Source organism: Mobula hypostoma, chromosome 11, assembly GCF_963921235.1.
Source record: "Mobula hypostoma chromosome 11, sMobHyp1.1, whole genome shotgun sequence".
Taxonomy (NCBI): Eukaryota; Metazoa; Chordata; class Chondrichthyes; order Myliobatiformes; family Myliobatidae; genus Mobula; species Mobula hypostoma.
Genome location: NC_086107.1, coordinates 73,580,945 through 73,595,012, shown reverse-complemented (window position 1 = coordinate 73,595,012; position 14,068 = coordinate 73,580,945). Strand labels below are relative to the sequence as shown.

Here is a 14,068-nt window from a genome sequence, read left to right as displayed (position 1 = left end):
GTGGGCCGGATTGCGTATTAATGAGCACTTAGTGGACCAGATAAATGCCATAAAAAACTTGAGATATGGGAATTATCTATTTAAATACATCTAGTTATGTTTTGCCTCAAATTAATGAACAACGCATGCTAGAAAATCATTTGTGCTTAACCAAGAATTCCAATTAGTAATCAAACAGCTCAGTTTAGTTGCAATTTATTTCAATCAAGGCATCCTTTGAATCTATTAAAAGTAGACAAAGAATCTTTAAACATAAAACGTATGAACATGATGCATTGAATGTTGGTAAATTAAGTATAATAAAAAAGAAAATTTTAATGCAAACAGTCGATAAATCAATGTGAAAGTTGATGCTGTTTGTTGCTTGAAAGCTTCTCAATATTGGGTGTCAGACTTGTTGATGCCAAGAGCAAGACATTATCCAGATGGGCATCAGTCAACCTTGTTCTCAAATAGTTCTTGGTGTGCTTCATTTTTGAAAATAATTGCTCATGCAGATAAGTGCTGCCAGACAATGATGCCATCTTTTTTGCATGGTCCACTAAGTTAGGATACTTCCCACTTGGATGAATATATTTTCTATAGAAGTCGAGCACTGACACATCTTCAGAATGAAATTTCAATCTCAATATGTCGTCACACTGCATCTCAATCAATTCCATTTGAAAAATTTCTGATGCAGTGTTCACTTCCACATCAATTGGAGTAGCAAACAGCTTGAACTTATTTGCATGCAAGTGAAAATCAGCAAAACGAGATGAAAACTCTTTTCTCAATTCTTGGACCATAAAGATTTCTTTTCAGGACAAACAATATCCATCACTGCCAGTAAACATTCTTTGACAAACTCTCCGTCTGTAAAAGGCTTCATTTTTTCTGCAATACGTATTGAAACTTCGTAGCTGGCACGGGTATTTCCTTCATTTTCACTACTTTTCTTGGCAAAAAATGGCATTTGTTTTCCGAAACTAGGAAACTAGGCAATTGAGTTCATTCGCTCAACTTCATCTTTCCTTGCTTGTCCAGTAAACTTGTTAAAATTTCCACTATGGCGGATCTCAAAATGTCGCCTGATATTTGCCACCTTCTTCACAGCAACATTTTCTAGGCAAATGAGACAAACTGTTTTCCCAGCTTGCTCGATGAAGAAGTAATCTAGTGACCAAGTGTCTTGGAAATTTCGGCGCTCAGTGTCTACCTTCCTGCATTTTGCATTCATTGCCATTGGAATTTTTTTCTTTGATTTTATTTTGAAATGCAAGTTATTCAACAAGTATCGTAGAACATGTAAATATCTGGATACTTTAGCGTGGATTTCTTGTTAAAACACAGTGACGCTGTTTCTGTTTACAAATTTGAACGATCCCATCTGAAAACCTGCGCATGCACAGAGAGTATACATAGTCTGCCTTCCCGTCATTCGTATATACCAATGTTTGGTTTGGAACAAAACAGAACCTGGGGCCAGTGTAACAACACGCCATGCATGTCCATCAGTGTGGCTGCGTGAAACACTCAGAATAAGGAAAAATCGCTTGCGGGCCAGATAAGCATAGTACCCCAATATTTGCTCGTGGGCTGGTCAAAATACCTTCGCGGGTCGTACGTTACCTACCCCTGTGCTGTAGCTTTCCTTTTACTGTGAAAAGCAACCCTTCACCACCATCTTACACTTTCTTTTCTATATCCAGTTTTGCATTTGAATTACTCTGATCATTTTCATTGCCAGAAGTAAAGAAGATGATCAAGATTGTGAATTCCAACAAGCCCATCTATGCACAAAGTACATTATATATTTTTTATTTTTCCATGGGATTCATTTCTTCCAATCACCTTAAACATCCTGCTTACATAAATTTTATCTTCCTAAGTGAGTATACAAAATTTGATCACTTCATACTTCACCATAGGTTCTAGTGTTAAGTGTGCCAGAAAAGATAGCTCTGATTCTCTGATCCCTTGGGCTTTAATATTTATCTAACATTAGGCAATACTCTTAAATTCATATCAAGTGCAATGCCCTTTTGAAACTCATTACACAATAAACAACTCAATCGTTAGTGAAAAACAATGTTCTAAATAAATCCACGTTAAATATCACTAACTCTTATTTTAAAACATGCCAATTAATTTTGTCTCAAATTACTCAGATTGCAAATTTCTACACCACTTGTGTTCGATGAATAGCTGTGAAATTTGTCTCTCCCACCTCCAATCTGCTACTTTCAACCCTGAGATCACCAAGGCTAATGAACAGGGAAAATACCGATCACCTCCACTGATCAGCCACAGTGTAGTCACTTTATTCAGCGCTGTTTAAAACAGAGCCATATTATATTTGCAACCAGTCTCCTGGCACTACCACATATCTAAGGTAAGACTGTGATTGGAGCCTCTGCAATTTCAACCCTCCCTTCCCACAGTAGGCTAGGAAGATTCCATACAGTCTGGGTAACCTTTCTACTTTGAGCAACACACATCAAAGTTGCTGGTGAACGCAGCAGGCCAGGCAGCATCTCTAGGAAGAGGTACGGTCGACATTTCAGGCCGAGACCCTTCGTCAGGACTAACTGAAGGAAGAGCTAGTAAGATTTGAAAGTGGGAGGGGGAGGGGGAGATCTGAAATGCTAGGAGAAGACAGGAGAGGGAGGGATGGAGCCAAGAGCTGGACAGGTGATTGGCAAAAGGGATATGAGAGGATCATGGGACAGGAGGTCTGGGGAGAAGGATGGGGGGGGGGAACCCAGAGGATGGGCAAGGGGTATATACCACGATCCTCTCGTATCCCTTTTGCCAATCACCTGTCCAGCTCTTGGCTCCATCCCTCCCCCTCCTGTCTTCTCCTATCATTTTGGATCTCCCCCTCCCCCTCCCACTTTCAAATCTCTTACTAACTCTTCCTTTAGTTAGTCCTGACGAAGGGTCTCGGCCTGAAACATCGAACGTACCTCTTCCTAGAGATGCTGCCTGGCCTGCTGCGTTCACCAGCAACTTTGATGTGTGTTGCTTGAATTTCCAGCATCTGCAGAATTCCTGTTGTTTGCGCTTTCTACTTTGAGGACTGGCGAACTTTTAACCACTCCCAGTTTTCACCACCAGGCTTTGCTGCAGCCTTCTCCTTTACACTTACTGGCAGCATTCCCTTCACTAGCAAGAACAGATGTTGAATATTTATCTAATATTTATCTAAAATTTATTTAATATCTTACCCAAGGCCTTTGTCTCCGCAAGGTACCATACTGTTTCCTAATAGGCTTCATTCTCCCTTTTGCTATTTTTTTTTACTGTTCACATTCATAGAGAGCTTTGGATTCATTTTTGTATTGGCTGTTATATTCCCATATTCTTTCCATACTTTACATTCACTTTTTGAGATCAATTTTGCACTTTCTATATTGAGTGTCTCTGACTTGCCTTACTCTAATTAACATCCTGTCCTGTCTTCTCTCTCAGTTTAATACCTAGTTCCCCCAGCTCCCCCAAAATACTTGGGCTGTACTCTTTCTGCTGTTTTTTAAAATTACCACGAGTCATCAGGACTATTTCAGAATCAAAGGGAATACTGAAAATGATCAAACAGAGGAAAATCAGTGTGTTGAAATAATGGACACTTCAGTGAGATGACCATCAGAAATGCACACAGACGTGGCAGCATTTCTTACCATAAAATGCTGGTGTCAGGCTGAACCACAGGGATCACACTGCCGAGTTGTTGATGGGCTGATCTCAGACTGTCACTCACACATATCGTATACCTCAAGGGCACCATCTCAGCGTTGGGTGGGATCCCCAGGCACAAATGCTTTCTGCTCTCAATTCCAGCATGTAATGGGACTTCCTGATGAACACGCACAGCCACACCTAATGCCAGAAATTCACATGAGAAGAAATGAGGGCAGAAGCAGATTTCATCTTCATCCCGCCCCAACACCTTCTCATTCCCACACATTTATCACAGGCGTCAGACATACATGGTTGAGCAAATTACGCAAACACGAGTGAACAGCAGTATTCAGTTTAGTTCAGTTTGGTGCCCCGCCACTAACCCACTATAGGCTGCAGGGTCATTTTTCACTGAAGCACCCCCAGTCCACATCGATCACCCAGCTTAAACTTCTCAAAAACAGCAAAAACAAAAAAAGAGTCACCAGAATTCAGGAACACATGCGACATGAACCCCAAAATGAGACCACAGCCTAACCAATCAGTCCTTGCAACATGGATCCCAAGGCTCCTGACAGCAGATAATGAGAGGGAGAGGAAGAACAGTCAAATACAGGTACACAGCGCCAAACACCCACTCGTCCACCACTCTCATCCTCGTCCACTACTGAATTACACAGCAGGCATAGAAGGTTAAGGGGCTCAATTCTGCTCCTACTGCATATGTTTTCATGGACTGCAGACAGCATTGCCAGTTTTCTTCACTGGATGCCCCAAAGAGTACTAGATCAATAGCAGAAATTTTCATTGACCTAAACTGGCCAAGAGTCCCTGTTACAGCCCAGTAACAAAGGGGCCAAATTCAGATTGGCAAATCCTGATTTGTTTTAACCAGAAGAGAGCCTCCACGCTCTCAAGTGCAAGATGAAGAGTTTAATGTTCGTATGTCTATATTTGGTACAGAAAATATTGTAGGGTTCTCCCTTTTGCCTTTGGCACACTCTAAATTTTGATTTACATGTTCTAGCCGGTGTTTGAGATTTTCTCAGCCATGAGTGCTTTACTTAACTGGTCCCCACCCCACCACATGTCCTCAGAAGAACTACTGACCTCTCTCACATTTCTAAGGCTGACATCACCTGATTGCACTCTAATCCTTGTTAAGCTCCCACTAGCATGGGCAGTCCTGTTCAAAATATTGCACAGTGCCAGATGCAGACTGAAAGCAGCCGCACGTTTACTTGAACAGAAAGAATACACTATAGCTGTATTGACCAGTGTTGAGTCTTCTTTTAGCAGACAAGTGCAAGGTGCCTTCTCAAGTCTTATTCTCACAAAATGCTATGTAGATGTGTGGTGGAGAGGATATTGATTTCATAGCCTGATACGGAAATACCAATGCCCTTGAACAAAAAAAACTACAAAAAGTAGTGGACACAGCCCAGCCAGTCATGGATAAAGCTGTCTCCACCACTGAGCACAGCCACATGAAGTACTGTCGCAGAAAAGCAGTATCCATCTTCAAGGACCCCAACCACCCAGGTCATGCTCTCTCCTCACTGTTGCCATCAGGAAGGTGGTACAGGAGCCTCAGGACTCACACCACCAGGTTCAGGAACAGTTATTACCCTTCAATCATCAGGCTCTTGAAATAAAGGGTTTCATTCGACTTCACTGAAATGATCCTACAACCTATGAACTCACTTTCATGGACTCTTCATCTCATGTTCTTGATATTTATTGCTTATCTATTATTATTTCTTTATGTTTTTGCACAGTCTGTTGTCTTTTGCATATTGGTTGAATGTCCAAGTTGGTGTGGTTTTTCAATGATACCTTTATAGTTAATATTCGATTATGGATTTATTGTGTATGCCTGTAAGAAAATGGATGTCAGGGTTGTATATGGTGTCATATATGCATGCACTTTGATAATAAATTTACTTTGAACTCTCTTTTTGCTGCCCTCTCATTCTCCAAAATCTCAGTCAAGAAATTGATGTCACACTGAAGTACATGAGAGGACTGGGCAATAGATTAGTTGCTCACAATCAAACGCAACGTTATCTCTCCCCCTTCCGACACAGTTCTTAGTAAAGCTGATTAGCAAGATTCCTGTCTTATTTATATTCCACAAGCACTCTACCCTTCCAACAAGCCTCCAATTCCATCCCACACCCACATCTTTCTGGTCCAGATATTCACACGAGCAAGAGATTCATTGCACTCTATCCGTCTACAGTATATGACGCACTAACTGGTTACAACTTGAGAAATGGGAGCAGGGAACACTTCACAGAACAAGGGACTCAGTTTACTCTGGGCAGGACACTTCCCACCTGAGTGCCTCTGGGAGATCCCGGACTCAAACAGCACTTCTTGACTTCATCAAGCAAATGGACCAAGGAAACCCAGTGTCTGTCAGTGAGAGATGAGCAGGCCGGCTGTCACAGTTCAAAAGGACGTATCCTTGACACCCCTGCCTTGTCATTAAAACTCAGTGTTCTTTATATCCTCCCAGATATCAGCTTGTTAATGTGTACAAAATTAGCCAGAAGTGAATGCAATTGCAAGCTCACTGGGGGTAGGGACAGGGGGTCCAGATCATGATAATAATTTGTATAAGACCATAGAGCAAAAGACACAGAAGCACAATTGGGTCATTCGGAAATTGAGTGTGCTCCTCCATTTCATCGTGACCCATTTTCCATCTCAACCCCATTCTCCTGCCTTCTCCCCATAACCTTTCACACCTGACTGATTAACAACTTATCAATCTCTGCCTTAAATCCACTCAATGATCTGGCCTCCACAGCACATGTTGTAATGAATTCCACAGATTCACCACCCTCTAGCTAAAGAAATTCCTTCTCATCTCTGTTATAAATGGTTGGCCCTATATTCTGAAGTTATGCCTTCTGATCCCAGACTCCCCAACTATAGGAAACATCCTCTCCACATCACTATCTAAGCCTTTCAACATTTAATAGGTTTCATTGAGATCCCCCCCATTCTAAATTTCAGTGAGTACAAGCCCAAAGCCATCAAATGCTCATGTAATAACTGTTTCCTTCCCAGAATCATTCTCATGAACCTCCTCTGAACTCTCCCCAAATATCAGCACATCCCAAAAGACCAAAAACTGCTTACAATACTCCAAGTGAGGCCTCACCAGTGTCTTACAAAGCCGCACGCACAACACGCTGGAGGAACTCAGCAGGTCGGGCAGCATTCGTGGAAACAGTCAACATTTCAGGCCGAGACCCTTCGTGACCCCAGCATCTCTAGAGTATTTTGGTCTTACAAAGCCTCAGTATTACACCTTTGTTTTTATATTCTAGTCCACTCGAAATGAATGCTAACATTGCATTTGCCTTCTTCACCAGCGACTCAACCTGTAAGTTAATCTTTAAGGAATCCTGTACGAAAACTCCAAAGTCCTTTTGCACCTTGGCTTTTTTAATTCCCCCCCCCGCACAGTTTCTAAAATAGTCTACACTTTTACTCCTTCCACAAAGTGCACTTCCCAACATTGTATTCCATCTGCCACTTCTTTGTCCATTTTCCTAATCAAAGTCCTTCTGCAGCCTCCCTGCTTCCACACTACCTGGCTCTCCACCTATCTTTGTATTGTCCACAAAGCCATCGATTCTGTCATCCAAATCATTGATATATAACATAAAAATAAGATATTCCAACACCGACCTCTGCAGAACACAACCGTCACCGCAAGCCAACCAGAAAAGGCTTCCTTTATTCACATTCTTTATCTCCTGCCTATCAAATACCTTCTGAAAAGCTAAATACATAACATCCACCAATTCTTCTTTGTCTGTCCTACTTGTTATATCCTCAATTCCAACGGATTTGTCAGGCAAGATTTTCCTTTAAGGAAACCATGCTTACTTTGGCCTATTTTATCTTATGCCTCCAAGTACCCTGAGATCTCATCCTTAGAAATCAGCTCCAACATCTTCCCAACCACTGAGGTCAGGCCAACTGGCCTATAATTTTTTTTTCTTCTGCGTCCCTTCCTTCTTGAAGAGTGGAGGGACATTTGCAATTTTCCAGTCCTCCAGAACCATGCCAGTATCTAGTGGTTCTTGAAAGATCATTACTAGTGCCTCCACAATCTCTTCACTGCCTCTTTCAGACCCCCAGGGTGTAGTCCATCTGGTCCAGGCAACTTATCTACCTTCAGACCTTTCAGCTTCCCAAGCACCTTCTCCATAGTAATAGCAACGATACTCATTTCTGCCCTCCTGACACACTTGAACTTCTGGCATACTGCTAGAGTTTTCCACAGTGAAGGCTGATGCACAATACTTATTCAGCTCATCCACCATTTACTTGCCCCCAATACTACCTCTCCAGCATTATTTTCCAGCAGTCTGATAGCTACCTCCCCCCTCTTTTACCCTTTAGATATCTGGAAAAACTTTTGGCATCCTCTTTGATATTATTTGCTAGCTTACCATCATATTTCATCTTTTCCCTCCTTAGGCTTTTTAGTTGCTTCCTAGTCCTCTAACTTTGACTAATTTTTGCTGTATAATATGGTTCAATGGTTCCATTTAATATCAGAGATTGTTCACAATATACAACCTGAAATTCTTGCTCTCTGCAGACATCTTTAAAACAGAAGAAAAACCCCAAAGAATGAATGACAAAAAAAATGTAAAAACCCCAAAGGTCTCTGCCCCCCACCTCCCATGAACAAGCAGCATCAACCCTCTCTCCCTTCCCTCGAACTATTCAAGCCAAAAACATCAGCAGTCCCAACACCTAACATGCAAGCAATAGCAAAGTACCAATGAAAGACCATGATATACAGTCCATCAAAAGCTATCGTTCATCCCAACAGTTTGATATCCCTCAGACTCTCACTCCCCCTAACAAGGGACAGAAAGATATCATTCCTTCCATAGCGAGAGGGGAAACAGTTCCAATGTTACAGTCTGCCTGTAGCACCTCTTTTATTCTGAGATCCCCCCGATGAGGGGATCACAAGAGTGCGGAAGCCTCCGACAGCTGCACTTGCTGTCTCGATGGTCTGGCTCCCTGCAACGCCACCAGCGAGATATCAGGTAAACAGGGCCACACGCCAAAGGTGCTGGAGAGATCGAAAATGCAGCTGAACGGTGAGCTCCAAGAACAGAACCACAGTCTGAGTGCAACTGCAGATCGTGGATTACAACAGAACTCCAGCCACCTTGAAATAGAAAATATGCCCCCTATTTTGCTTTTATATTGTCTTTGACTTCTCTTGTCAGCCACAGTGGCATCATCATACGTTCAAAATACTTCTTCTTCTTTGGGACATATCTATCCTGCACCTTCCAATTACTCCCAGAAACTTCAGCCATTGCTATTCTGCTGTCATGTGTCCTCTTCTCTCTCATACCTCTACAACTCCCTTTACTACACTGTAATACAGATACATCTGACTCTACCTTCTCCCTCACAAACTGCAGGGTGAATTGGAGGAGTGAGGAAAGATGGCACCAGCAGATTCTGCAGACTCAGGCAACTTCTTCCAGTTGCTCCACGAAACAGATTATTCCTCTTCTCTTATGTCTTTCTTTTCTTTTTAAGGTGGCTGTGGTTCTGTCAGAGTCTGTGATCTACAGTTCAACCTACATTTCTTCACAAGCAGTGGGTTTTCAGACAGACTTTGCAGCCTAGCTGAGGTCAGAAGAAGGCCCTTGTACTCAATCATGGATGGAGAGAGAAAGCCTGTCAGTACTAGAGACAGGAGTTTTGGAGCAGCAATGCAGAAGATAGTAACATCGGAACAGTGAGTTGGTGGTCTCTGCTCTTGTTTCAGGAGCGACCTCTCTCCCTCACCAGAAACAGCCAGCCTGTCTGAGATACTAAAGTGCTGGTATAAAAACTGTAGTTTAGTGGATTTTGGATCAATAGACTCTTTGGTACTTCTGCTGCTGCTCGGATGGTGAGGGGTGGTGGGGTTGGTTCTACTGGTGTGGGTGGGGGGAGAGGTCAATGCTTCTGCTGCTGCTCAGATGGTGGAGGGATGGGGGGTTGGTTCTTCTGGTGTGGGTGGGGAAGAGGTCAATGTTTCTGCTGCTGCTTGGGCAAAGGCGGGGGGGCTTCGGGGATTTAATGTTTATATTATTCTATGGGTTTTTTCTGTTTCATGGATGTCCGTGAAGAGAACAATTTCAGTTTGTATACTGTATAGATACTGATATTAAATATACTTCGATACTTTGAAACCTTTAAATTCTATCATATTATGATCACTGCCTCCTAAGGTTACCATTTCCTTACACTCCCTAATCTAATCCAGTTCATTACACAACACCCAATCCAGAACATCCTTTCCCCTACTGGGCTCAACCACAAGCTGCTCTTAAAAGTCATCTCACAGAGATTCTACAAATTCATTCTCTTGGGAGCCAGCACCAAAGTGATTTTCCAAATCTACCTGCATTTTAAAGTGCCTTATAACTATTGTAATATTGCCCTTTTGACATGCCTTTTCTATCTCCCGTTGTACCCCATATCCTGGCTTCTGTTCAGAGGCCTGGATATATCTCCCATTGGGGTCTTTTTACCCTTGCAGATTTTTTTACTCTGTCTTCAAGAATTCTACATCTTCCAATCCTATTACACCTCTTTCTAAGGATTTGATTTAATTTTTTATGCAACAGAACCAAGTCTTCTCACTGCTTACTCTCCCCCTTTAGAATGCTGTGGACCTAAGCCAAGACATCCCTGACGCTAGCACCTGGGAGACAACATACCCTGAGTGTCTCATTCACATCCTCAGATTCTCGCATCTAATCCACTAACTATGGAATCCCCTAACACTACTGCTATTGCTATTACATACTATGTATTAATTGATTTATCCTCATTTTCCTTCTGATTTTTAATTAGCAACCCAAACACTTGTGTGTTCCATCAAAATCTATTAGATCTTTGTAACAGCTAATTTAGAACTTTCCTTAACCATACAGTCATAGAGAGATACCACATGGAAGTTGGTTCTTTGGCCCACCGAGTCTATATCAACCATCAAGAACCTGCTTTTACACTATTGTATCCCAATCCATTTTATTCTCTTCACATCCCATCAATTCTCCCCAGTTTCTACCACGCATTTACATATTTCAAAGTTTTCAGCAACCAGTTGATCTATCAAACCACACACAGAGAAATGCCGCATGGTCGCGGGGAGAATGTGACACAGTGCCACACAAACCGCAGACAGAGAAATGCCGCGCGGTCGCGGGGAGAATGTGACACAGTGCCACACAAACCGCAGACAGAGAAATGCCGCGCGGTCGCGGGGAGAATGTGACACAGTGCCACACAAACCGCAGACAGAGAAATGCCGCGCGGTCGCGGGGAGAATGTGACACAGTGCCACACAAACCGCAGACAGAGAAATGCCGGGCGGTGACAGGGAGAATGTGACACAGTGCCACACAAACCACACTGGAGGTCAGGGTTGAACCCGACTCACGCAAGTGGGATGCACAATTTTACTAACTGTGCTACCCTGCCTTCTGCTGACTTCTCAGCTTTCAGGAAACCAACCCTCACTGATTCCATCTCTCCACATAAGTGAAGTTGTATATCATTGTTATTATCTGGTTAATACCCTCTCCAGGATCATGACATCCTTCCAAACATGTGCCCAAAACTAAAGGGGATTTGTGAGGAGAAAAGGATATTTCAGTTGTCTTGAATGACACAAGTTAAAGTATATAAAAATCTATGTAATGGCAGGAAAGCATTTATAAATAGCTTTTCTGGGGTTGGGTGGTTGATAGGAACACATATGGTTACAGTTGGAAAGATTCCTCTAAAATACTATATACAGATCTAGACACAACTTCCCAGGAAGACAATATTGGCCTTGGTGTGAGGGCAGCAAAAACAAAAAAATTACAAGAATAATTATGAAGCCAAAACCTTCAGGAGAGAAGTTACTAAGCGTCATCTTGGGCAAAGAGTTGAAGTAGTTTGAAAATCAGTCCCAAAAATGTAGTTGATATTATCTCAATTAATACATTTTAATTTATGACAGATACATTTTCATTAGCAATACTTCCAATAGGCTAGTGAACCAAGGTAAATAGAAAAGATTAAGGAACAGAAAGGATTAAGGGAGAGATCTCTTCTAAGATGGATAAACTTACTGAATAACCATTTCCCACTTCCTGAACTCAGGAATCCAGATTTCACTTACCAACGATAAGGTTACTGGTGATCCATAAAAAGGGCTGAAGAAAACACTGGGATGCCATAACGATAACCATATAAAACTATGCTTTCCTAGGTCTAAAGAGTTCTGTGATAATATCAGTTAATCAGGTAAGGCTGTTGTTATAACTCACAGTATAACCAAGAATGAAAGTAGCATGAAATCCTTACCAGCTTGACATTGTTGATTTAACACTACAACTAGCTGATAGTCTTGGTCTGCAGCAGATTGTGTCAGACCCAACAAGGGGGGGGGAGCATATCCTTGATCTTGTTATGATGGACCTACCCACTAAGGCAACAACTATGGCTCTAGAGGGTTCTTCAGACCATAACCCCGTGCTAGTGAAGTTGGATGTTCCAGTTTACCGTGACCAGCCATACAAGAGGAAAGTTTGGTGTTACGACAAAGCCAACTTTTGGAATATGCGTGGTCATCTTTCATCAACTGACTGGTCTAGCATTCTCAAAGACAGGGACCCTGAGAAGGCTTGCACCAAGCTTACCGAAGTTATATGTGAGGCCATGGACATTCACATTCCCAGCAAAATTGTTACTAAGAAGACTGGCGATAAAGTATGGTTTGATGACAAGGACAGACGAGCAGCAAAGAAGAAACGTCATCTCTACCACCACCTAAAGAAGTGCAACACCCCTGCTAATAAAGAGAAGTCTACACAGGTTAGGCAGTCATACAATCGAGCAGAGAGACAGGCCAGAAGAAACCATAACATTAAACTCAAAAATGACAACCAGTGGTAACCTTAGCAGCAAGAAGTGGTGGAAACTTGTGAACTCTCTCTCAAGAACAGGCCACTCTGACATCCCTGTCACTGAGCACAATGGGTCTGTACATACAACAGCAAAGGATAAGGCCAGTGTTTCCTGTTGGGCTTTTGCAGATAAATGTCGGCTGACAAATGCTAATGACCAGCCACCAGATGTCAAGCAGCTTACTACCACCTCGCTGAACAAAATCATCTTCAAACCTAAAGACATCAGGAAAATTATGCAACACCTTCAGCCTGATAAAGCATCTGGCCCTGACCAGATTCCAACTAGGGTCTTAAAGGAATGCAGTGCAGAACTTGCAAGTCCTCTCTGCCACCTCTTCCAACTATGCTTCTCGAGTAGTGTATTCCCAGAACAATGGAAAATAGCATCAGTAACACCAGTACACAAGCGGGATTCCAGAGCTGATCCACCCCATATCCTTACTCAGTGTCATCAGCAAGGTAATGGAAGCAGCCGTCCACAAACAAGTTCAGAATTACCTACTCCGTAACAGCTTAATTTCAAGTAGGCAGTACGGATTTAGACCTGATCACAGTACAGCCGATCTCCTCACCACCTTATCTCAAACGTGGAACACCTTCTTAGACAAAGGTGGAGAAGTGTGTGTCATAGCCCTGGATATCAAAGGAGCATTTGACAAGGTCTGGCATAATGGACTGTGTTAAGCTGAGATCCTAAGGAATATCTGGAAAGCTGCTTAGATGGCTGCAGAGCTACCTTCATGGACGGACCATCAAAGTTGTTATCTCTGGTCAGGCTCCTGATTCTTCAACCATCTGTACCACAGGGTTCAATATTTGGGCCACTTCTGTTTTCCATCTTTATTGACGACTTGGTTGATGCATGCAGTAACGAGCTATACTGACTCCACACTATTTGCACCAATTAGAGCAGGATAGAGTAATACAGTGACAGCAGGCCTGGATAGGGATCTTGACAGGATGAAAGCCTGGGCAGACGACTGGAATGTCACCTTTGAGCTTACTAAGTGCAAGGCGATGGTGATGTCTAGGAAGAGGAATCCATCTAACCCTGACCTGTATTTTGGGAACTGCAAGCTGGATTCAAAGAAGGAGCTAGTAATCCTTGGTGTTAATATTGACAGCAAGTTGGTGTGGGATAAACACCTTTCCACTATTTCAAACAAGGCTGGACAAAGGCTTGGGGCTCTGCGGAAAGTAGCAGCCAAGTTAAACAAAGAGGGCAGAGCCACGGTTTACAAAGCCCAGGTACGAAGTATCATGGAGAATGCCTGCTTATCATGGATGGATACCTCACAGAGTGTCCTCAACCAGCTTGATCCCATTCAAAGAAAGGCTCTCAGGATTATTGGTGTAGATGAAGCACAGCTCGTGAGAAGCTAGCCATCAGTAGC

General features: G+C 42.6%; 1 protein-coding gene across 1 annotated transcript in view; it reads right to left on the bottom strand.

The window, feature by feature from the left end:
- si:ch211-236l14.4 (SITS-binding protein) overlaps nt 1-14,068 on the bottom strand; it is a 187,794-nt gene that overhangs the window by 125,968 nt on the left and 47,758 nt on the right. The window contains exon 3 of the mRNA XM_063062262.1: nt 3,663-3,861. Coding sequence (XP_062918332.1) covers nt 3,663-3,861 — 199 coding nt within the window. The remainder of the gene's footprint in view (nt 1-3,662; nt 3,862-14,068) is intronic.